Raw genomic sequence first — 25,459 nt, forward strand, 5'->3', positions numbered from 1 at the left:
TTGTTTTGGTCTGAGATGCGGATGCTTTCTAGTGGCAAGTAAATTTCACATATATAACCTTCATCTCATCACTCAGTGCAGTCCAATGCCACGAAAGAAGAAAGGCAGTGGGATGACAAGAACTCAAACCTGCAACATAATAAGCACATTCTTTAGACCCCAGCTGGCTGATTCATCACACCCTCCACGAAGTGTATTCATAAAAAATACAAGCGCAAGTATGGTCATGTTAAAAGTAGTGTAGCTGCCAAAATGCGTCCTGTGGCACATGCCTGTGTGTGGAGAGGAAGTGGAGCTGTGCTTCTGGCAAAAAACCTCCACTGGCAGTAGGTAATGTAGCATGCAGAGCCTGAGTTACATTCTGTGCTTGCTGTCATTCATTTCCATTATCCCTGAGTGGGAGTGCCAATGGAGATATCAATCAGTCTGTGGATACTCACGCTGAAGCTGTCATGTGCCACCACGCTGGAGTGAGCTGTGACAGATAAAGATGGATGTCACATCCCGACACAGGGAATATTTCTTAACAGGAGAATAATTAGCTGAATGCAATTCAAGCAGGACTCAACATTGGGTGAATTTAAATTCGGTTTGCATGCAATATCTGGGGAAAAAAACCTGATCAGGCTCAGAGGAACAGCGGGTGAATGCCCATCCCTGATGTGTCTGATCAGCGTGACACAAATGATTTTCAGAGTGATGCTGCATAAAAAAAATGATGACAATGATAACTGTCCTCCTGTTGGTTGACTCCATGCATGTTCAGGTCCACCAGCTACAGAAGTAGGTCACGGTATGGTAGAGAAACACCTGAGCCAATCACTGGCTGGCAAACAGGATCAAGGTACTCTCGCTGGAGCCCTACAGCTTTGATGGAGCAGCGTCAGGTGTCTTTTCAAAAGATTTATAAATAGCACATAGCTGCTCCCCAAGCTGCAGATCTGCCTCTCTCTCAGTGTCATTAAGCCCAATTGGAGCGGTAATTGCTTATAGCGAGGCAGTCAACCACATCACTGACGGATGGAAGGAGACGACAAGACTATTTTTGGATAGGCTGCCACGGCTGTTGATGGAAGTACACCTTTTTAGCAGCAAACCATTTTCTCATCAAATTTTACCTTACAGGTGCTGCCAAACCCCAAAATCTAATTTCCTCATTACAGCATTTATTGCATTTATGCATGAATAGAGAGAAAGGAATAGATAAAACTGAAACTGTATTATTTCCTCTGTATGCATGGCATCAATATCATAGATGACAGAGTCTTATTGTTGACCCAGCCAGGGAGCTTTCACACAATGAGCTATTATTGCTTCCCTGATTGTTTTGTCAAAAACATTACGCACACGAGCAGCAGGCCGTTGAAATGAGAGCACCCATCGAAAAGAAGCACTTCTCTTTTTCAATTCATTCTCTTTAATCATGGAGGTTCCTCTTTTTTTCTGGCTCTTCAGAGCAACCAGCCAGAAGGTTATTTTTCACCTCACCACCTCACCTGTCCCGCAGTCTGCTCAGTAACGGATAAGCCCTGTGGGTTTGCTCGGAGTCTTGCGCCTGCAGATGGCCCGGTGGTGCTGATGGGGCACTCTGGTGTACTGGAGGTTGCACGGGGACGTGCAAAGGGGAGGTCTTACAGAGTGTGAGTAATAGTAACACTATCTGGACTGTGAAATGCCAGGGAGAAACGTGAGGAATGGATGAGCCAGTGCCATGGCAACAAAAACAATGGGGAGGCAGCATAGCTAAGACTCCCAAGGCGACTGTTTATGCTCTTTTCCTGGATTTCCCTTATCACCAATAACAAGATGTTCACTGGGGCTGACAGTTCATGAATGCTGGAGGGTTCAATTGATTTCTATACAACATTTGTACATATGCTGCAAAAATAAATGAGAAATACAACACAGAAGATGCAATTTGACAATTTTCTCCATTGCAGATAATTCCCAAATCAGATACAACTTCTTTTGGATGCAAAATTAATTAGATTCTGTCTGCATAATGAACTGCATATGTGTGTGTGCACTCGCCTGAAATAGTTTTTGCACGTTTTCAATTAAAAAATGCCTTTCCCTTCCCACTTTGTAACAAATGAAGCCCAGTGGAAGATATACAAGCAAAAGATTTTGAAAAAAATAAGCAGAGAGAACAGAAATAGGGGTGAAAGAAATGGATGGCTGATTTTCAGACAGAGGTAGAGTTCAGTTGTAGGCGTTCCTACCGTGTCCATGACCTCAGGGTCACTCAGAGACAGATTCCCCCGGGTGTTTACAAAGGGCTCCTCAAGTTCACTTCCTACACTGCGGGAGGAATGGCTGCTTTTGGAAACCTCCTGGGGAGACACAACAAAGTGACCCCATGGCTCTGCAGTGGACCGGCTGCAGAGCAGGATATGGCAGCTCCCTCCACTGTCCCTCTGCCAGCTATATATTATTAATCTGCCAGCTGTATATTAATAAACTTCAAAGACCTCAACTCATAGTGCCACTGCATGTTTGCTTGTTCTGCCCTTGAAACTGCCGCGGTATTAATTCATAATGTTATATGATGTTCCAGACTGGACAAGGTCAGTAAGATACGAGGACAAAATACAGTTTGTATTTTTTTTCATGCTGCTGCAGATATTTGGAGGGGGTCAAACTGTGGTCATGTTTAAGAGAGTTTGTTTTCTGCTCCTCAGAGCTTTGGTAGGTGAATCAATGAACCATTAGGTTTTTGAAGAAAAACAAAATGAGACCTACTTCTGTTTTGGGATTCTCAAAAGGATAAACATAACCCAATTATCTCTATTCTACCTTTCTGTTTGAGCAGAGAAATGTTTATTGGCAATTTAAAGTGATGAAACAAAGCACTAGGGGCAATCCTGGTACACTGAGGAACCATGCCTCCTCAAGTATTGTTCCCATCCTTTTTTACCAAGTGATAGTTAGTGTCAATTGAACAATATTGACCAAAACAAAAGCTTTAGTGTAATAAAATTCTATTTAGCTTTATTGATTTCTTCATTGATAGACACACATATTGTTCTGTTTTCTGGTCTTGTCTTCTGTCATAGTGACACAACTTTATTTTGTCACAGACATTTAATAACACTTGGACTTGAAAACAAGAGTATACAGCCACACTACCAGCTCTGTGGTGCTGAATGCTAATCTCAATATGCCAGCATACCCACAGGGATAATGCTTACAGTACATGCTTATAACGTACCATGTTCACCATCTTACTTTTAATGTTTGGCAAATTGAAATTCTAACCTGATAATGGCAGTAGATGAAAAGCCCCATCATCATTCTTTTCATGCCAATCCACTGAATAGTTGTTTGTATGTGTATTTTCAATCTGGCATAAAATGGTGGATGAACTGACCGACAGAGCGACCCTACAACACAGAGACCTATCCCCTTAGCTGGCCTATAAATTACATCTAGACACGCACACCGGGATATAGGCATGCACTCACTCTCAAATATGCATGCTATGATGCTAAGCAGCTTATTGATGGTTATGTGTTGAGATCCACACCAAGCTTCCACTTGCAAATTAGAGACCGTATCATTAAAGGCCCATTTAATTTTAACCATGATGGAATAAGAACCAAGCAAAGTGTTGTATGTGTAATATTATATTCACACATACGCTGCATAAACACAGCATAACATCATTTATTGATTACAGAAGAACATATGTAATAACCTTAATAGCATGTATTCAGGAAAACATGGATGAAGTGAGAGGGAAACTTATTAGATAAAATTGAAGGTTTTATTGGACACTCACCAGGCTCGTTAGGAGATCAAACTGAATGAAGAAATGTGTTAAAACAGAACTAAATGCTTCTAAATTCAGGCGCAGATCAAGTTATCGAGAAAAAGTATTTGTCATTACACAACACAAGGTTGTATTTGAAAGGAAAATGTGTAGTTCCTTCATGCTACACACATAGAATAACATAAAATTCCCTGTCCTCATTCTAAGGCTTTGAAAAAGTTCTGTATCTCCATGTTAAACAGTTATTTAATTGACTGGCATATGAACATGTGCTATCTATTCTCATGAATGTATCTTTCATGAGTACACATTTTCTTTCCTTTTGTTGTTTCTTTCTGTTTGTTGGTTAATGTATATTTGCATTTTGTTTAATGTCTCATCATCTCTGTCTTGCATGCTATATGTTGTCATTTCTTTTATGGGTATGTCTGGATTAAAACTAGATAAATAGATGGACGATAAAGGCCGCGGCAACACGACAAAATGTCCATAAACACCTGATTAATATGTAAGTGTGACATGCAACCAGCTTATGATACATAAGTGACCACAAGGTTAAACTGGGGTTAATTTGGATTAGGGTGAATAAGGATGTGTATAGTATATTTCACATGTGTTGGGCTTGTACGTATTGGATTTAATCTAAAAAAAAAAGTGCCACTCTAATCAATTGATATTCAGTGGTCACGTCTCTGATTCCCCTGTTGACTGATGAGGCCCCCACCTTCTCTAGCTGCTTTAAAAGATTGTGCTAACAGTGAGTGTTTCTCACGTTTTAGTGCCCCTGTGGCTGTTTATACAGTTGTAAAAGTCACTGGAGCAAACTAATATCAGAAGAGAATCCCCTGCAGGACAAAAAAACAGCCATGATGATTAAATTAAACTCGACTAAATTAGTTAAATAAACCTGGTTTGAAGCCTTACACTTATTTTTTTGTTATTGTTTTATACAGTTTGAGGTCCTATATTTATTTATAGACACAAATTTAGATGTACAGGCTTTTTTTTGCATCCAAAAGAAGAAGAAAAAAATACCTCCAAACAAAATTCAGTGCTTGACATTTCCTTGTCAAACTGAGTTTCTGCCTGAGGTAAAATCAAAGCACAGACTTTTCTGTAAATATACTGAGCTCTTGGGTCAGTGAGCACAAATCTTCAAACACCCGAAAGATCTAAAGTCAGTTTAGGAAATCCACTCTCCTGGACAAACACACACACATTTCCTCACCTGACTGCTGCACTTTTCTTGGTGTCTCGTCACACAAAATGTAGCTTTAATCCATTCTCAAGCTCTGTGATGAATATTGATGTTTCCATTTAAATTTATCTTGTCTCCTGTAGCTGTAAGTCTGCTTATCTAGGTTTACCACTTCCATTTCATTTGGATAATTCATGCCGAGTGATTGTCACGCAGATGTAGGCAGCCGTAATTCCAAACATTTGTAGCTGTTCAATGTAATTAATAATACATCCAGGGTTGTGCGTTCCTGTGAAACAGCAAAACATTTCAGAACTAGCTTGTGTTGTTGGTGGTTGAGGAATTGCTGCATATTCCAACAGGCAACTGCTCTCAAAAGTATGTTGCAGCCTGCATCTTTTAGAGATATATATCCTGCCCTACAGGAATACTCACATTGCTATCTGTTTTCTCTGTCATTCTCCATTTCTTTCTCTCTTTTTCACCCTGCATCCATTTTAAATTCCAAATGGCACTAATGTCCTTGGGCTGCTCTTCATCATCTGTTTGTTGCGTTAGTGTGTTCCCGCTGAAAAGGATGGGAACGTTTTAGAGGGCCTATATAGCTGCTCCTGACACATTTATTAAAATGTTGCACGTCTCAAGGCTAAATTGCTATAAATAGTGTGTTGGGCTCTACTGAATTTTGTATGTGTGTGTGTGTGTGTGTGTAAAGATACAGACTGACCAATCTGTTATTTCTATGATATAATATATGCTTCTGTGTAATTTATTGACAGAAATTCTTTTATTAGTGTAAAATTGTCTGTATATAGGACTCAATATATTTTTGTTAGCTTGTGAATATACACTAATAAAAGAATACCTATGAGTATTATATTTCAGTTCTGCCATAGCCTCCTAAAGCCTTCACACTGGACCTTTAAAGCTGAAAACTCCAATTGTTTGGTAAGAAGGTCATATGCCGTCACTATCTAGACATTTTCATTCAGTGTCAGACCAGCATGACGCAGACAGTGACCCCTTTCAGATGAATAGGCAACATAAACTGGGTGAGGCGTCAACTGAGTCATCAGTTATGTAAAATGACCTCACTGCAATACCAGGTCACAGAGGTCACAGAGGTCAGCAGAAGCACTATTTGAAAAATATGGCAGATATAATAGTGATATGTTAGTATCATTACACAATGCAATGTACAGTACCTCAGTGTTTTCCATAATCCCTATTGGTGCATTGCATTAAATTAATTAATTCAATTGATATTTTACCCAACATCTTCTTCATGTGGAGCTTTGGAGTTTTAGGAGGACAATTGTGTGACATGAGTGCAGTGCATATTTCAGCAGTAGGATGGAGTCACTGGAGGAGTGGATTTTACAGCCACCTTAAAGCGTGCAGGGGTTAATGTTTGATACTACTGATTTGTGTCACTTTAAGGAGCTGCTACCTGACCAAATGGATTTAGTCACAAACAAATTCTGACTAAAACACCATTATTTCTAGAGGGACAATGGGGAAATATTTGGCATTCAATTTGCAACTTCGGCATAAAACAAGCAGCATTTGCATAGGCACTCAGAAACCCACATGGGCCACATCGTACATAATATAGTGGTTCAAAATCCTAGTCCTTAAACCTGCAGGGGATTTGTTTAGTTCTGTTTTGGTCTCGACTGACTTTAGAGAGATATCTGGCTCTTTAGCTGCTGAAGGCTCCGCTATATCCACCAGCTAGTTGCTAACTTTGTTTGTCTGCTGTTTGGGGCCAGGCAGGCAGCATATTGTGAGTTTTTAGAGGTTTTTTGTTGAAAATTGCTGCAGTTAAAAACAAGGTTAATGAGTATGTGAACCAAAACAGTAAAGCAGTGGACCACAGAACCAAAACAATGAGCTTAAAGACGCTATAAAGCCCTGTAAAGCAGAATCTGTAAAACATCTCTATGGGTTCATCACCACAAGCAACCCCTTTCTTATTATGTTTAGTCAATTTGATCCATTGTTAATCTAAAAATATTAATGAATGCAGCTGTTAGTACCGTACTGTTTTACACCTGGAGTATCAGTTCTCTTGCTTTGAAGCAGTCCTGGATTCAGAACCACACCCAAGAAGCAAACTTACCATACTCTGCTGGTATGTCATATCTCGTGTTTCTTGTTCTCTGTGGGTGCAGGCTGGTCTAGACAGACCGACAGCTGCTGAGAAGCAGCATCTCACATCACCACCTCCCTCCCGAGGACAGGACTCCTCTAAGTCTTATTAGGCCAGACTGGCAGCTCAAGTGAAAGGAACGAGGTCCGTGCGCCCAGCCTCCCATAGTAAAAACCTCCCCATCGCTCACAGGAGCTCTCATTACTTCTCTCCCCTTCCCTCCATCCCCCAGCCCCTCTGCTAAAGGCAGCCAGCTCCATCCATCAGATCTATCGATCCTGTCTCCCCCTGGTGTGGTACCTGCCTGTTTTTGAGACTAAGTGGGAAGGATGGCAGAGCTGGCATGATATTTCAGCTTTCCAGTGACAGCCACGTCCCCCAGGGATGTTACAAGGTGAACCAATGTCTGGGCTTCTTGGAGGAAGTGCTCCCCCATAGATTTAAATGGAGGAGGTCTCTCTGGAGGAATTACTAACAATATGTTTTTCCTGCTTGGACATTGAAGTAATAATCAATTCTCTGTTGCTTATGCTGCTGGTTACACAGCTTGCTAAAAAAGAGAATCCCATTCCTCTTGATACACATGAGAAAGCAGCACAAAGCATCTCCTTGCTCAAAACAAACCAAAACCATTTTTTCCCTAAAAAACACTGTCATAACTGTTGTTTAAGGCTTGACAGTGATGTTTCACAAAGGAACGGGGATACTGTAAATCTTCTTAAAGAGATTTGATGGTGTGTCACACAGAGTTCCTGTTGGCTTTGATCTTATTACTCTGATGGTTTTTGGGCAGAGAAGCAAGCCATAAGCTTTTAAAGCGATTGCCTTTGAGAAAACCATTTGACATGAGCACTTGTTATACTTCTAACTGGGATTAAATACACAGCATGTAACATTATTTAGAAATATTTGTCTTTCAGTCAAATTCATCCAAAATAAGTTTAGTATGTTTCTTCAGGGTCCCTCGGAGTAAATTGTGGCTAATTTGAAGTGTTTTTTTATGTAACACGGACAAATTTACATGTTTGATCTGAGGAAAGATTTGTAAACCCAACACACTGATAGCCAGGATCTTAGATACAAGCTACTGAGGTCATGAGTGCCCTCAAAGACCCTTCAAACTAATCCTAGAGAGAGAGAGAGAGAAACTAAAAATAATCTCTGAAATGTATTTATTTGTCATAGTTCATTTAACATGGATAACAGGATGCTGGGGATATGACCTCGGTGTCCTCAGTGGTAGCTATGGCTGTGCCTGTCTGATACACATAGAGCTCCTTATTGTTACTTTTCTCTAGGATGCAAGCTTTTTTATTATGCTAACTACCCAGTACTTCCTTGAATTATTCCCTGAAACTCAAAAATACATGACTGATTGTGTGCCAGATGAGTTGTCCTGGGAAAGAGATAAAACGTGGATTGGTTCAGTCATTGTTGTGATGCATGTTCTTCTATGAAAATTATATTAAAGTTGGAGTGTGGTGTATCATTGTCTCAGTACAGTATTATCACCCCACAACCTCCAGTCTGGTGGTTCACAGTACAGTCTCTCACTATTAAGGCACATTAAATCTCTGATGATTCAAGCATCTGATATCTAAATATATTTTAATGTCGCTTTCTGTTATTTTTTCCTTGGGGGTCTTACTGCTCAGATAGATCACATGCAGGCCAATTATTCCGAATTTCAGTCTGAATGATTAAATATGTAAATGAGTAATATCTCTGATTGGGTTCCTGCAGGATCAGTAAATCTCTCTCTGCACTTGCACAGACACGTGTTGCACACACACCTTGTTCTCTCAAACACCTGCCTTTTTTCGAAAGGTCTCGCAATTTTTCATGTGTAATTTCTGAGAGGGCCAGTGTGTAAATTAGATATAGCAAAATAAAGATGAGAATAGACATGTGATTGCTTCTCTGAGTGCATTTCCTCCAGTGCTGTAATTTCTCATACAGCCATAAGTGATGGAAATAGGTCTGTTTCTGAAGAGACTGCAGCTCCCACTGGCACAGTGTTTATAATTAAGTGTGATTTTCAACGTCAAGATCAGACCACAGGAAAAAGAATAAGGCAGGCTATTTCCTGTTGTCTCTGCACAGTCTGCTCTGTTGTTCATTTGTGCCACACTTCCGTTCCTGGTTTGACAAGAAAATATGCAGATTTTGAGTAGGTAAGACTAGCAATTTAAAATGCTTATTAATTCCACAGGAATTTCCTCCCTGTTTAATTGCTGGGTTGAATTTATTCAACAGTTGAGTAAAGTGCAGAGTGAATTTGAATGAGCTCCTAAAACCACTGGAAAGAGTCAAATAAAAGGCCACTTGCACGCGGCGGTGAGTTCGGTGTCCAGGTTTGCTCTGTCGAAAAAAATACCTCTCAGGAGAGTTAACTTCACTGGCTCAATGACCAGAACTGACATGCAGTCACTCACACGTAATAAAAGGTGTCAGTTTCAGAGGAGCATACAGAAATCTCTGGAGGTGTGAAAGGCATGAATACAAAATAAAAACTCAATTTGCATTCATTAGTGGTGTCTGTGACGCTGGCTGAAGCGGTGCGAGAGGAAAATCTGCAACACGATCTATGATTCTCCCATGGTTCAGAGAGTTTGTACATGTACCTGTCAGACAACGTAACAACTCAGCAGGGAATCAAATAAACAAATCCAGATCCCAGACCCAAATCCCCTGATACAGACACACTCCTGAAATCATTCATTCATATTCAGTCATAAAATATTCTTCATAAATCCAGAGAAACATTCGAACAAGGAGTGGGACAAAATCACTTGCATTTGCATGTCATTTTCAGATGCTTAATGATTTTTTCTGTTCTCACCTGTCTTTCTTTTATGGTTTATTTTCCTCAGGCAGACTCCTGTTTGCCTGAACAAAGTGACACCTGAAAATGCTTCAAAGTGAATCAATTTGGATTGGAAACAAACCAATTTATCTCACCTCACTGGCAAATTTTCCATCACTACATTTATTGATTGATTTATTTATTCAATGTAGAACAGTTCCATGCTGCCTGCACAAAAAAAAAATCAGCATTTGCCAAACCCCTCCACCAAATAGCAATTATCCAATCATAGCTTAGCAACTGTAACTAGGCAGGCAGGTCTGTCAAGCTTTGGATTTCTCCACATGTTGAAGTGGAGTGATTCTCTGTGTGTTTATCTGCTCTAACGTAAGCTGCAAATGTTAGCATGTCTGGCTAACTAAATTAGTACCTGGCTACAGTAGTAACCTATAATTATATCCAACATTTGACATTGCTTTGTGGGGTTAAAGGTTATGTTAAAAAAAAAAAAGTCTGTTCATGCCTCCTCTATGTAGTATTTCTCCTGCTGCACAGCAATGATGGTGATTTTTTGCCTGGGACATGTGGCCTCAGTCTTGTCACACAATATCATGTATTAAGCCATAAATTGCTATTCAATACTCTTTTTAAAGAGTTAGTGTTTTAAGTCAGCTGGAAACATCAAAAAGTTAGCCGGAGATGATATTTTAAATCAACTCACAAAGCTGATGTTAGATTAATTAGCAAGCTAGCTACAGGTGATACAACCTGCTGGCCACGGTGGTAATTTCAGCCGACAAATCAATGATTGCCGGCTTGAAATGAGAAGCTACCAGTTGTTTACCTCTGTCTGAAATCAAGGGACCATTGTTCGGAAAATAACTATGAATTTCAAGTGGTAAACTTCACTGTTATCAGCAAGAAAGGGGTGGATCTGACTAGATTATATAGGAAAAGTATGGAAAGAAAACAAATTAGAATATTATATAACAACATTGGGAATTGCAGAGACAAAGGACTTGCACTGCATGGTGCTTCATTTTACATCAGGAAACATCTCACCCTGTTATAGCTGCCTGCTGAAAACCATCTGGGTTTTTCTCCGTGGCCATTTTATGAGCAGAGCTGCCACGTGGGGCACAGTATGGTGCAAGCACACATTCAATTATGAGGTGGGGGCGTTTGGCAGGAAGGTGTGTGTGCCAGGCTCTGTCTGTATGCTGCCTGAAGCTGATAGATGTGGAGACTTCTGGCCTGGCAAGTGGTTTGCAACCTGTCAGTAATGTCAGAAAGGCCCATTGTGCTTCTGCGGAAAAACCCTGAGCACTCAGCTGTGTTTACAGCCCAGAGCGCGGGACTGCAGACACGCCTCTGAGGATCCCTCAACAGCCTCCCCCTCCAAAAAACACAGAGCAGAATCAGATGGAGACAAAGCAACACCATCCCATTTTTCTCCGCCATGTCCTCTGTGAGGCTGCATCCCAATTAGCCACACTGCCGCTGCTGAGGCGAGATAACAATAGAAGTCCATGTATCCCCTAAAGACCTCACTAGAGGACCTTTATTACCGTATTGATATCTCCTACATGTCACTACTACCCTCACTTGCCTGGCAGCATGCCCGCACATCTTATATGAGGGAAAATCACCAGAGGGGTTGTAACTCAATACAAGAAGAAAACAGCAGGACACAACATTAGACTTTATGGTACATGCTGTAATTAGTGAGATGCTGCAAGGAATAAATATAAAATATGATACAGCAAGTTCAAGCTGCACAGTAAATTAAAAACTGATTAATAGGTGAAAGTACAAAAAATGTTTCTGGCAAACAAAAAAGTCAAGTGACAACCAGTGGAATGAACAAGAATATTCTGATAAAATAAAATTAAAACAACACGTAATCAGTGGCAAACAAACAAAACAGACAGCAGTTGCAAATATCTTATGAGTCCACTGATGTTTTATCCTTCAATATTTCCTACATGCATAAGAAACATGTATTTTAAAATACAGAGCATCTCTACAAGCATACACTGCTTTAAGACAGGGAGGGAAATAAAATCTAAATATTGCATTTTCCACACAAAGAAAAGAATAAAGTGTTCAAGTTAGCTCACATTCTGTAGCACCACGAATGAGTTATTTCATGGACAAAATTACACGTAACTGAAGTCCAATCGTACAAAAAAACACACACAAAAGTGGCTAGTTGACCTAAAAATGAAGCATACGTTTTAGTTTATGTGCAAGACTGTTACCAGTAAAAGATGTTTGGATTGTCCATTTGGTCCTCGGTCAAAATTCAAACAGGTGGCTGCCGTGAGCGATTGGTGATTTTTCGACTTCAGTTTGATTTCAGGCTTGCTATCTTACTGTTTTTGTCATTAATTTTAAAGTGAGACTGGAAGAATAAATAACACCCTTAATAAATTCAATACACTCTCGGATTTTGGTGCTCCCCATTACAGCAAACTAATGTTAGCTAATCCAAGCAGACATTACTGAGTCTGTTAACTCCTCTTTTTCTACTGTTACATATGTTTTACCATTTACCATAATTCATTAACTTTTACTTGTGGGCACAAGTTGGCTTTAAGGCTGATCATTTCTTACTTCTGAGACTCTGCAGACTTTGCGGTTTGCAAATGGCCACAAATCTGAACTGAAACCCCTCAAATAACCAAATAATCACAAAAAAACTAAATTTCACTTGATTGCTCAGCACTAGTAAGACATGACATAAAAAACCTGCATCCGAAAACATCTTCATTGAAAAAATAATCAGTATTTCGGCTTTGTGGCCTAAGGCACTTTTTACCTGGTTAACCTTCAGCTGGCAAGATTTGAGGAACTTGTACAATTTGCATTAAAGTGTCTTATATTTTGCATTCATATCAAAATCCTTCATATGTTTTCCCAGTTGTGGATATATAAAATGTTACACAGACTTTCTAAGGCTTTGTACTGGAAACTTTCAGCAGTACCACAGAGGCTGGTTGCAAAGCCCTTTGAGTGAGGCTTTACAGTAAATGGATATGGGGTCACTCCTACTGCAAATCTGAGGTCAGGCTCTCAGAGAGCCGGTCTGTGTGAGTGGTCATAAAACACTACTAGCATCCATTTCAAATGCCCCAGCTGTCACTGAAGTACTGGTCCTCTTCTTCCTCCTCTTCCTCTTCTTCTTCTTCCTCAGTCTCATTTTTCATAAGGTCATCATCCTGTAACTCACTCATTTCCTCTTCCTCCTCTTCTTCCTCTTTGAGCTGTGCGAGCATGGTTTGTAGAGTGGTTTTGACTTCCTGAACCTCCTTCTCCAACGACTGTGCAGTGTGAGTTAAGGAAGACTACGATGCTGTGGACACAAACTGAGAGTCGGACATTAATGTGTAAATAAAAGAGCATGCCAGCAGGCAAATATTAGGGCAAATGTGACACTTGTGGCCCTCGATGGTTAATGGTAACAACAGTGGACAGCCATAACCTGATGAAGCCATCAATCTCCGATTTGGCCCCCAAACGGATTACTGGGACAGATCATCAAGTCATACCCAATTTAACCCCATCCAATTCAGTATTCATGAGGTCATCTTGTCTGTGAAGCTGGGTGGCAGTGTGGGGACCCAAGCAAACAGGCTGCCAAGCTAAATTATTCATAAACCAGCAATGAAATGGGATAGAGGCTGTCATCAGTGGGGGGATTGTTTAACCTGCTTAGAAACTCAAATTAATCGTGTGAGTGTCCGGCTTAAGTGGCAAATCAAAGGGATGGCTTTGATGGCAGATGGGTCCTGATGGCTCGTTTTACTGTCTGAATGGACACAGATTGTCCTCATTCATAATTAACCAGCCGTTAAAGAGCTTTTCATGAATACTGCAGAAGGTTCGACGAAACTTTTAAGGCAAGGTCCAAATGGGATGATCAGAATTATGTTGGAGGCCTTCAAGACAAACCACAGAGACTGACAACATTTTGCCTATTCAACTCTTTTTTTTTAAATTCCAGTGTCTGTGGTCATCCATTCCACCTCCCTGTATTGAGAGCAGGGACTCAATTAAGACCCCTAGAGACTGAAGGTCTGATCTTCCCATCACTATAGCAACAGCAGCACCATCCCGAGTTTCAATTTCTGCAACCCAACAATAATATTGTCCTGCATCTTCAGTGTCCTCAAGTGTCCACGATGCTTTTGCATGAGTGCATCGACTTCAAAAGGCTGGGAATGAATGACGTGTAAGGACACAAAAACAGAAAGGTGGAGAGAGGCGGGCCAATCTGTGTCTATCTCCGACTGCCAGGCTGCATCGATATCATGCAAAGAGCGACGGAACCCACACTGACCCCTGACAGCACAGCGGGGGACGTGAATCTCTAATCAGATGTGAAAACAGTCCGGCCCCACTTCAACCGAGAATGAAGGATGCACTGTAAATAAATAAAACTAAATAAACATCTTCATCAGATTAGGAAAGTATTTCTGGCAGCTCGTGTTCAAAGAAGAGAAATGAGGCGTGACACTAAATAAATAAATAAATAAATAAATAAATAGATAAACAGCAGGTTAGGTGGCAAATTTTCTTCAACCCCGTGCTGAAGTATTGCCTTTTCTATCTGTCTTAATAAGCGCACAGTGTAGAGGGGAAAAGTGGAGCGAGAAAAACACACTAATCTATTTCCAATCAGCTTTCTAATTAGCGCGGAAAATGATGTATTGTGACCTGTAATCAGCTTCAACAGTTTCATTTGAGTCATTATCATGGATATTGTAATTTCCTCCCAGCCAGATACCAGCAAGTGGAAGTGGGCAGACGGAGGAGGGGAGGGGAGGGGAGGAAGGGGCGACTGAGGGGAGGGGAGGGTCAGCAGGAGCATGGACATTAGGATATGACAGGAGCGCAGTCATTACAGTGACATTGCTCTATCTGTTGCGGCGCTGCCCCTGTCGGCCGACTTTAATCTCAGCCTGTGGTGACTGGCAGCCCACATCAAGGACCCTCTAATAACCTCGCTTGGACTTTTACCATTTTCATTTTCCAGTTGGCACGTCCAGCCTGTCAAGAAAAATCCTCTGATCCCAGTTTATCTTCAATTCCCTCCCTGAATGGACCCATAATGTCAGATAAAGCAGGTTGAATTTTTTTTCTCGAAAGGTAAAGTCACAGAACATCAGTCAGCCTAAAGGTAGTTTGGATGGGTACTTTTGAGAGTTGGAAGGCATTCGAGGAAAACTGGGTCCTTAAGATGGATGGACGAAGGCAGAAACAGACCCAGATAGTATAGTTTATATGATGTGGTATACATTTAGAGTGCAGTGAAAGGATATGAGTGAGGGCCTGATCCCGGTTCAGTATGGCCGTCTGCAATTCATCTTCCAAGGTCATTAGTCTGTCACTGATCAGCTCGCAGCGCTCGGTCAGGTCGGCAGCCTCAGCCTCGCTGCACCCATCCTGGCAGGAAAAGGAAACAAGGGATGAAATGATTGGTATGGAAATGATCAACAAGTGAAGCTGCAATGGTTCAAATATATGGTTCATTAATCACCATAAATACACAGGTAGATCCATGCAGTAAAATATTGTGTTATAACCCATGTCTTCTCATAAGACAATAATTAAAACCATAACACACTTATGCTTACAATAAGTGAATGTTGAATGGTGCTACAGAGTGAACACCTGTAGCCTTATTGTGTCATGTGCTGTGTTTGTTTTATATATACCATCAAACAAATAAAGTAGATATTGACATATTAAACCACTTTAACACCTAAGACTAGTGAGTATATGTTATAATATTTCAATTGAATATATATATAAATGAATATATGATTTATTAAAGTTAGTGTATAGACGTCTAATTTAAATGATTGCTTTTCTGAAAGCATTATACAACACTGCCTGACTTGAGTTGTTTCATTCTGTCTTTAATCTTCGTTTTAATTGGTTTAATTGATTACATATGTGCTCTTATAACCATGAGTCAGAGCTCAACATGGAGCATTTCCAGAGTTAATCTCTTTCACACTACATCGTTGACACCGTTTCAACCAGATAGAAGTCTGAAGTGGAGAAAAGCAGGCCAGACAGAAAGAATACAAGGCTGCCAAAATCTTTGTTTGGTAAAGCACCAGGGTCATAATGTACACAATACACACCAGAGGGCCTGTGTGCACAGCATTGATCTGCAGATCACCTGAGGATGCTGTAAGGCCTGAGTGTGTGTTGGAGGGTGATGGGGATGTCAGGTTGGTGGGGGAGCAGAGTGCAGTAGGGCAGAGCATTCAGAGAGCAGAGCTGGCCATAATTAGAACAGGCCCCTTTGCAGACATCGTGTCCTAGTTTCTTCACACTTATCAAGCATAGAGAACACAAACACACGCAGGAGAGTACACAGGAGCACTTCAAGCAAATAGACACACGCACATGCACACAGACCCAGTGTTCTCGTCAAACAACACATAGAAAGTCTAATCTGACTCATAGCTGCAGGTAGGAAATATCAACTCCCTGCAGCTCAGAGGTGTCAGAACAATCACTTGAAAGTCATGTCTCTGGTCTCTGTCCTGGAATAGCACTACTTCTCTGGATGATGTAATACCCCAAAAGAAGTGTATAACAACAATGAGCCAGAGGCGCGACGGTGTGTACAAGTCATCCTTGATGCAATTATGGAATTAAGTAAGACTTAAACTCAGAACAACCCACAGGACAAAATATTTAAAGAAAACATCTTGTGTTTGTGTATGGGGCACTTAAATGAACAAACAGTCACTATCACGTGTCTGTCCTCTGGCGACAACTTATGTGGGGCTGGGAATCCCAGTAACAAGACAGTAGACAGTCAACCTATAGATTCACTGAGCTGTTTGTTTGTCAAGCTTAGGGCCTTCTTTTGCAGATAAGAGCCCTGTGTTTGTGTAACTGATTGATTCTATACTTTACAGCCTCCAGTCAGCATTTGTAAAGTCAATACAACCACAGGGTTGAAAACAAAAGCTCACCGTGACACTGTTGCTGTTAGCAACTTTGTAGAGAAAACCTTTTAAGAAACTGTTAAGACTATTCAGAAGCTTTTATTTAGCTCCTGGTGGCGATCAAAACAATACAAATGACTTCTGTGCTACCTCTGCCTTTTACAAACAAGAAAACATGCGAAATGAGATTTCAACAACATGTCAATTTGTATAATAGAATCCCAGGCACGCATGTATTGGCGTGTTGATTCCTGATGTACATTAGTGCTAATGTTATTAGACCACAAGTAAACAAAGCAGACTGCAGAAGCATGAACTTGAGCAAATTATTTAGAAATGCAATATCCAGACTCATGTATGCACTGGTATGGTTATTTAAACAATAATGAGTGAGAAGCAGCAGGTTATTGCGCGTGTCCCCATGGGTGCTGTTAGGCCCGACACTTTGTGCCGAGCGGGCAATATAAAGCAATAATATTGCACTGGTATTACACTCAAGGTCATAATTGCTTTTACAAACAATAAAGTAGGTGAATTCATTTTAAACTCAAAAGGATATTAACTAGCTGATGATGAACTAGTGTCTTTGTTATCGCTAATGCCTTGTTAGTAAGTCAATGGGTCCACACTTAGAAATACTGTCACTTTCCAAGATCATCTAAAAATATGTGCAGAGACAGTATGAGGCGTTGGTCAGTGGCTGTTTCCCAGTTCCATACTACATACTAATTACAGCAGTAACAACATAATGATGATTATATGGTTTCATCTGCACATAAAAAGAAACACTGTCCATCCACTTTGACTACATTTAAGCACAGAGCACCATTAACATCAACACAGAGTCCGCCTCTCTTCATCCTGCGCTCTGGCCACTCAGGCAATGATATAATATGTGCAACTTAAGACATCAATCAAACTGCGACTCTGAAATGTCACTGACGATTAAACTTCACAGAAAGGAAGCAAACTTTTCTTTTTCAAACATTTAATTGTTTGATCCAATGCTTTTTTTAAATCTCACCAACAATCACAATTTATTTGAATCTTTTTCATTTCATTGTGTCAATACTGCCCATCAACTGCACTCTCAAAAATCAACAGTTTTCTCTCTCAAAAATCAAACGGCATAATGACAGTTTTGAGTACTTAATTTAGTCACTATTCAAGTGTTAAGTGGAATTTGGATATAGCTTCAGTTATTGAGTGTGTTGTTGGTGCACACTTCTCTCCCACAATACACAATTGTCCACAGTAATAAGGTGAATGGTGCCTCTGTCATTTCCACTCAGCACCCCGTAGGCCTGCTCTCGCACTTTACGGCAGCAAGCCACGCATCACCAGTCACTGATTTTAGTGAAACTGGGTCATATGTTATAGAGAAAATGTTTTCTGGTTTTCCTTCTGATCTCTTCCAGGACAGAAAGCTTTGGTTGTTACTAAAGTGAGGCACTGCAGCTAATTGCAAGTTATCTGTCGATAGGCTAGTTCTAGCCTCGAACACCTAGGCCGGACCGTGGCGTGCTGTGCGATAGCACAGAGCGAGCCGGGCAAGTGGGAAAGGTGACCAGGCTCGACAGCCACTGTGGACATCATTAGATGGCTATTGCTATGTCCAGTGTTGTTGCACTTGCTTAATGTTTGGCTGTGTAAGCAAAATAATGTACACGTGTACAGCTGTTCATATTTATGATATATATGAATTATACTATGGGCATCAAATTGCAAAAATACCAGTTCTTAAATAATGTTGCTTAAACAATATATATTAAGTCTTTGAAAAATCTTCAAATAGTGGTTTGGTTAAATTTAATTTGGGGTATGAGTCACAGTTTGATTGATATTCATACATTGCTTGATTGATGTCTGTACACGCTGTTTAATATCCTGCTTATACAAAATGGAAACGTGCATATATTTCTTGTACACTAACTGTATACAATAAGTCACAATAAGTATATAATAGCTACTGTGTACAATTAGCATGCAATAAGGAATTGTGACAAAGCACTCATCTCTTGATTCTCACAAGGCTGGTGTAAACAAAAACTACCTGATTAACAAAGCTAATCAAAAGCCGTCAACATTTCAAATTAATAATGTCTCTATTCTTGTTCGGTACAGTGGGTCAGTATGAAGAGGGGGATGTAAGGACCTTGAGAGGATAAAAGAACAATTAGTAGAAGATTAGAAGAAAAAAGAATAGTGCTTAAACACACACTTGCGCACATGCACACACCAATCAATCTCCATTGTGGCAGCAGGGCAGCAGCATGGCAGCAGCTAAGTGGAAATCATTTACTTAAAGTCATTATGGAAAGGAGAAAGAGGTCAGATGAATCCAGCTCCTCCATTGTCATCACAACACCATCAAGACAAAGACACAATATCAGTTAACAGCCATCATATCATCTGACTGCGTGATACATCATACTTTATTGTGATTGAGGCATTTTATGTCAGCTAGTTTTCAAGTCACTGCCCTACACACCTTGTGCATGAGCATAAATTGGCCATTCCTGTCTTAGTAACTGTTGTCGCCTGTCGGGTTTTAAATCCTCACAAAGGCACTGAAGTTTATAATAATGGCACATTTTCCATTAAAATTCCTGGTTATTTTTGTTGGACAATGGGTCATTGATTACACTCAGAGATGGACAAAAGCAGGCGTCTAATTTCTAGCCAGCATCCAGCTGAAATGACAACTTGTATTGGCTGTACTGTAGCTAAATAATAAAGCTCCATGAGTTGGCTTAAAACGCTGTCTCCAACTGACCTTACAAGGTTTTCAGGTAATTTAATTTAAAACACAAATCCTATAAAAGGGTCTCAAATATTAACATACATGATATTGTGCTAAAAGACTGATGCTAAAGATACATGTCCCGGGCAAAAAGTTAGCATCTTTATCAGTAAGCTGACACCTAAAAAAGTGTCCTATTGTATTGCAGTAACTAGTTAGCCCTAGTATTATAAGTATAACAAGGAAAAATGCAGGATCAGACTAATATAACCCTGTCTGACTTAGCTTATAAGCAAGTTTTCACCGTAATTAGCTAATTTCGCCCGGTTAGCTCAGTTGGTAGAGCTGGTGTCCCATGTACCGAGTCCTTTCTGCAGCGGCCCAGGGTTCGGCTGTCTCTATCAATTAAAGGCTATAAAAAGCCCCCAAAAATACAACAAAAATAGGGTCACCCTCATATTTAACATCACAGTAGAAAAAAGATTTGGGGAAGTGATGAGTTGGACAAACACTATCTCAGATAATGAGTTTCTGGGGTTGCTGGAGCAGCATTGGAAGTATCGCTTGGTTAAGTTACTATTGCCGGTAGTAAGCTAATTAGCCTGACATCCTAACATATACAGCTTACATTAGAAGAGATAAACACACTGTTAAATTAACTCTTTACAATTTTGCTCTTGTATTTTTGGTTTTGGAGAGGCACCACCTTCCAAACGTTGCAGCACATTGCTTCAACATATGGAGAAATCCCAATGACAACCATGCCGGACATTACGCTGAGATATTGCAGTAATTCTTTTAGGTGCTAAATTACTAACTATTTCTATATTTATTAGAGCATTTGGTAGACATGCATACACCACTGTCAGACACATCAGTTTATTCTGGTTCTGGTGCCCTTTTTACTGTTTGTCTACCAGGTGTGAAAGAGTATAAATGTATGAATTTAAAGCAGGAAGGTGCTGAAAGGAGAATACATGTTCAGCAAAACTCTCTCCATGCATTAATAAAGGCCGAGTAAAAAGGCACCAGCCAAGGCTTCTCATGTAAATCAGTATTGATCGGACAGTCGGAAAGGCGACAGAGGTCATGTTTAAGTTACGGTCAACTAATTGATTCTTATGTGTCCCAGTAAACCCAGCGTCAACGTAACTGACACTTTAATTACACTGATAACATTCAAACGTACAGTGACAGTGTTAGCATTACCAACCTCTGGGTGATTATCCTCCATGCAGAACAAAAACTCCTCCAGTTTCTGCAACAGAAAGGGAAAGGTTTGTTGAGGCCACACAGTCATAAACCTGCTCATGAATTATTAAAAAAGCAATTATGTTGGCTGTGTACTGTATGTATGCAGCATCATCATAATGAGAGGAGGTTATAATTATTCATCACCAAAACTGACAAGGAGAAAATAGATTAACCGCCTCATCTGTACTGCAGGTTTCCTTTGTTAGTATTCAAAGTGTGTAATTGTACATTCTTCACTAAGGAAGGAGGTAATAATTACTGTACCTATTGGACGCTAACATATTGTTTGTGGCTTTAGGGTAAGTACATAAGGAGGCAGACTAACAACAAATAATAATCAGCAAGGTTTAATGATTATTTTTAATTAAAAAATGTGTAACAGCCTTCATCGCTCTGCTCTCCAGTAAACACAGCTGACCATCTATAACTAATGTATCTGAGATCAGATTGTTAATATGCTACAAGCAGTCACACAAACCAGACTGTCTCTGCTCTTTCCAATTACACCCATCTGACAGCAACATATAATCTGTCACATGAGGTTTTCTAGGTACAGCTTGCAAAGGTTTTCTGGCATCCAGCTGATAAAATACTCTTCTGTTGTCCCTTTGCCTTGAGATGACAACACTCATATCTACCAACTCCAATTTAAAGTACGTTTTTTGATATGTGGGTCCTTCAATCTTCAGAAAAGTGAAGTATATTAAGATAATAAAATATATTAGATGGCTGAAATATAAGAATAACAGTAAAATAAGTCTCATATTTTTCTATGGTGTTTGCTTCCCTTGAGAAAGAGCCAGAGCTGCAACTGAATGTGCTGCGAAGCTTCTCTTTGATAAGAGATTACAAGGTGTTCTTATGAAAAACATGTTAGCTGGTTAGTTGGGAGCATCAATGTGCTTTCATTGCAGCCTCTCTGTCCATGAACGTCATAGATAATTTTTGTTGTGTTCTGTGCAAATTAATTTGAAGCAAAATTGTGACTCATTTCCAAATATTCTAAATTAAGAATCTGTGTACTGATGTTCGGAAACATTCAAGGATTTATACTACCCAGGCTGAATTCAGAGGACATTTTGCTACATCCAGTGTTCCTGACTTGGAGGACACAGAAAATAGTGTACAGGACAGAGACAAAAGAGAGGAATGATTGGCTGTCTCACCTTTTAGTTCTTGGAGAAATGTTAGGAGGGGCCAGGCTTCAGGAGGAGAAAGAAAAGCAGAGAGAAACAAAGGGAAAGCAGAAAATAGATCCATGCAGTTTGTAAAATGCGGTCAGGCAGGGCAGGGAAAGAAGACATCAATGCAAGGTGTATATTTATGGTTGTACAGACTGTGAGAGAGGGTAAAGAGGGTGCAACAGAAGGAGTTATTAAACATGACTTCAAGCTTCAGGTTTTAATACATGCAAGTGGAAACTACGCCAACAGCACCAGTGAAGATCCCTGAAAAATATTTCCTTATGGAAACAGTCCATTAAATTCATACTGAAATAAGCAAATTGGAAATTTAAAGTATCAAATATTGTTGAAAAACATGTTAAATCACAAGCTGTGAGCCAAACTAACAACATATAGTCTCATAAAAACATGTCTGGCAAGTGTGCTATTTTTTTTATTAATGCTGGTTCTGTTGGCTTTGTTCCTATCTCAGACGAGTCTGTTAGGATACGTGGGTGGAGGAAAGTGTGAGAAGAGGAGAGAATGAGTCGGACTCTGCCCTGAGGCAGTGGACCTCAATTCACTGTGGGACAGACCAGCACTGAGCGCTCACACAAACACACACACACACAGACACACACACACACAGACACAGACACACACAGACACAGACACACACACACATGCATTCCCACTAAATGCATGTAATCGTGCTGAAACAGACTCTGAAATCTGCACTGCGTAGAATGACACTCTTTAAGGAGGCTAAAATATTTCCAAATGGTTGCCTCCCTCACGCCCACATTTTCCTCATTTATAAAATACCTTCGAGCAAACGTGCTAATAGATTGCTGCTCATCTAACTGTAGTCGACGGTCTTTTATACTAGTGACAACAGCTGAATGTACGGACTAAAAATGTCTCTCTCCAGTCAAGTGGTAAAGCTGACCGAGCAGGAACAACTTATTTGAGGTCATGTTGACACCACATTAATAAAAAAAAGAAAAGTCAATCTGAAAAAGTGGGTTTTGTGTAGAAAATATGAGACTTCAGCAATTGAAAGGGAGGACATTTTTTATATTCAAGACACTCTGAATCTCAGTCTGCACCCATCAAGCTGTCAAGCATGAATGCATAGGCGTTTAAATGAATAATACATTGTGTGTTGTTAACAAGCTGCTGTTGTGTTACCTTAGTGAACTCTGAGTTCTGTAAGTTGGCCTCAGGACACCAGCGCCCTCCTAACGCAGTCAGCATGGCGCAATCTTCTTCTTCTTTTGTGCACAGCTGGGTTGGAAGATAAACTGCTGCAGTCGGGGGGTCTTCAATGTCTGCTCCACTGCAGCTGGGAGTCCGCAACTGGAGGCCACGCAAGAAAAGCTGACATGCTTCCAGGTCGGCTTCCCAGATCCGCTCCAGGCCTGGACAGCCACAGCTACAGAGAGGAGCAGGCCAGTGTGTTACCATAACATACCATATTATACAATGCGATGTGATATATGATATGATAAATATTAGGAAAAAAATCTAGGTATTCTTAATGCCTGCCACTGGGTCAGATTTTGTTGGTTTCCCCTTGAAATTAGTGAAACGAGCCGGCAGAAACATCACAGCTTTTGTCCAGAATCAACACAAAATTCCATGTAGCTGTTTTAAACATGATGATGATGGTGATATGATACTCTTAACCATACTACAAAGAAGTAAATATATTAGTATATATTAATTTGTATAGTCACGTTTTGTTTGGACAACACTTGGACACAAGACAAGAAAAACCCTTGCGTTACCACAACTTAAACAACGTATATAACATATTAATTTATTACCTTTAGAGGTGTTGATCGGTGTATTTTTGAACTTTAAAGAGAAGCAGGCAGCTGTTACCCTCTGCTTACAGTTATTGCTATGCTATGCTATGAGAAGACTGCCATTGACCTTTTTATCTAAGTTGATTATATTTTCTCCAAATACAATTTTTATTCATCTTTACTATGCACTAGAAAAATACTTGTTGTGCATGTACATTTAATTCCCATTTATATGGTTATAAGATTCTAAACCTATAATGTGAAAAAAACATCACGATCATACTAATATCTGTATATAAGAACATCAAAATCTGCGGAAAAATAGGTACAAATAGACGTAGGTAATAATTGCTGCATGATAACTGAGCACAATACTTGTACAGGCACAGCAAAGGACATCTTTAATAACATCTCTATAATAAAGCACTGACAAAAGAGGGACAGGGGAGAAATGAATCATTCAAAGATTGTAATTCCATTGACAAAACGTAATGAGAGTGAATGTCCTCCTGGTAGGCTGCCCTTTTCTTCAAAGAGCTGCAGCAGAGAGAGCCTGGATGTGTTCATCTCTGCTGAGGTCACTGAGCAGGAGTTCAGGGTAAGGGCAAGATTGCTTTTTGTTTATCTACTCATTGAGTCACAATCAGTCATCGTTCTTCACTCTGACCTTGGTGACATCCCAGATGCAAGCTCCCAGTGTAAAAACAGAAGACAGCAATTAAAGCAGCTACATGTGATTGAGTATATTATTCAGAAAATGAGCAGTATGGTCACTGACCTGTGGAGGTATTTATTCATTGTTCCATTATTTAGGTTGAGCTGGTCACTGTGTGAAAGCAAACGTTTGTGTTTCACTGTACACCAGACATTTTATTGTATCAGGTCTTTTTGGGCTTGCCAGAAAAAGGTTTTCCATTTCCTTCAAATGAAATACTCCTCCTGACTCACAGCGGAGACCTCTGACCTTTAAAATATTCATATTTATTCCTCTTTTTCCTTCAGTGACCTTTAGATAACAAATCATTCCCAAAAAATTGTAGTCCCAGGTGACCTTTTAGGGAGCAAATCCATTGATCTTGAAATTCTGCCTTTAACATGGTTTAAGAGACACAGAAAAATGCAAAACCTCCAATAAAGAGCATAAAGACTTCAAAGTAAGAAACACAATCTGCCTCTACTTAACTACTCAATACAAGCCTTGTTTCCAGGAATCCATCTTCTGTAGAGAGCAAACTAAAGCTGACAGGATGTGAGGACAAAGACTTGGGTTTTATACATACAGTATGAGATGCATCAAACATCTTAAAGGAATAAATGTCCTCAGTCGCTGCGTACATGCCGATTTCCAACCCAGGAGGAGATTCTCTGTCACAAACACTAATTCTCACATTGACTGCCACAGAATGATAAAAATAAATTTCATACTCTAAGCACAAATGTACTTTCATAAAAACCTCTATAATGTATTCAGTATTTTCACCTAGAGAGTGCTTCCCTGCTGCGCAGTTAGACTTGAGAAATTGTGAAATTGAGAAATACCCCATCACACATAAACAAACGCAAAGGCAAAATGCACCCAGAGAATA

The 25,459-nt window shown here is 40.0% G+C and overlaps 1 protein-coding gene across 1 annotated transcript in view; it reads right to left on the minus strand.

Moving 5' to 3' along the window:
• Positions 1–11,624: 11,624 nt before the first annotated feature.
• disc1 (DISC1 scaffold protein) overlaps positions 11,625–25,459 on the minus strand; it is a gene marked incomplete in the record, with an annotated part of 44,100 nt that continues 30,265 nt past the window's right edge. Inside the window, 4 exon segments of the mRNA XM_035663447.1 lie at positions 11,625–13,253; positions 15,253–15,376; positions 20,859–20,903; positions 23,254–23,497. Of these exon segments, the coding sequence (XP_035519340.1) occupies positions 13,054–13,253; positions 15,253–15,376; positions 20,859–20,903; positions 23,254–23,497 (613 nt within the window).

The sequence above is a fragment of the Morone saxatilis genome, unplaced genomic scaffold (genome assembly GCF_004916995.1).
Source record: "Morone saxatilis isolate NCDOM2014 unplaced genomic scaffold, NCSU_SB_2.0 Contig19, whole genome shotgun sequence".
NCBI classification, from domain to species: domain Eukaryota; kingdom Metazoa; phylum Chordata; class Actinopteri; family Moronidae; genus Morone; species Morone saxatilis.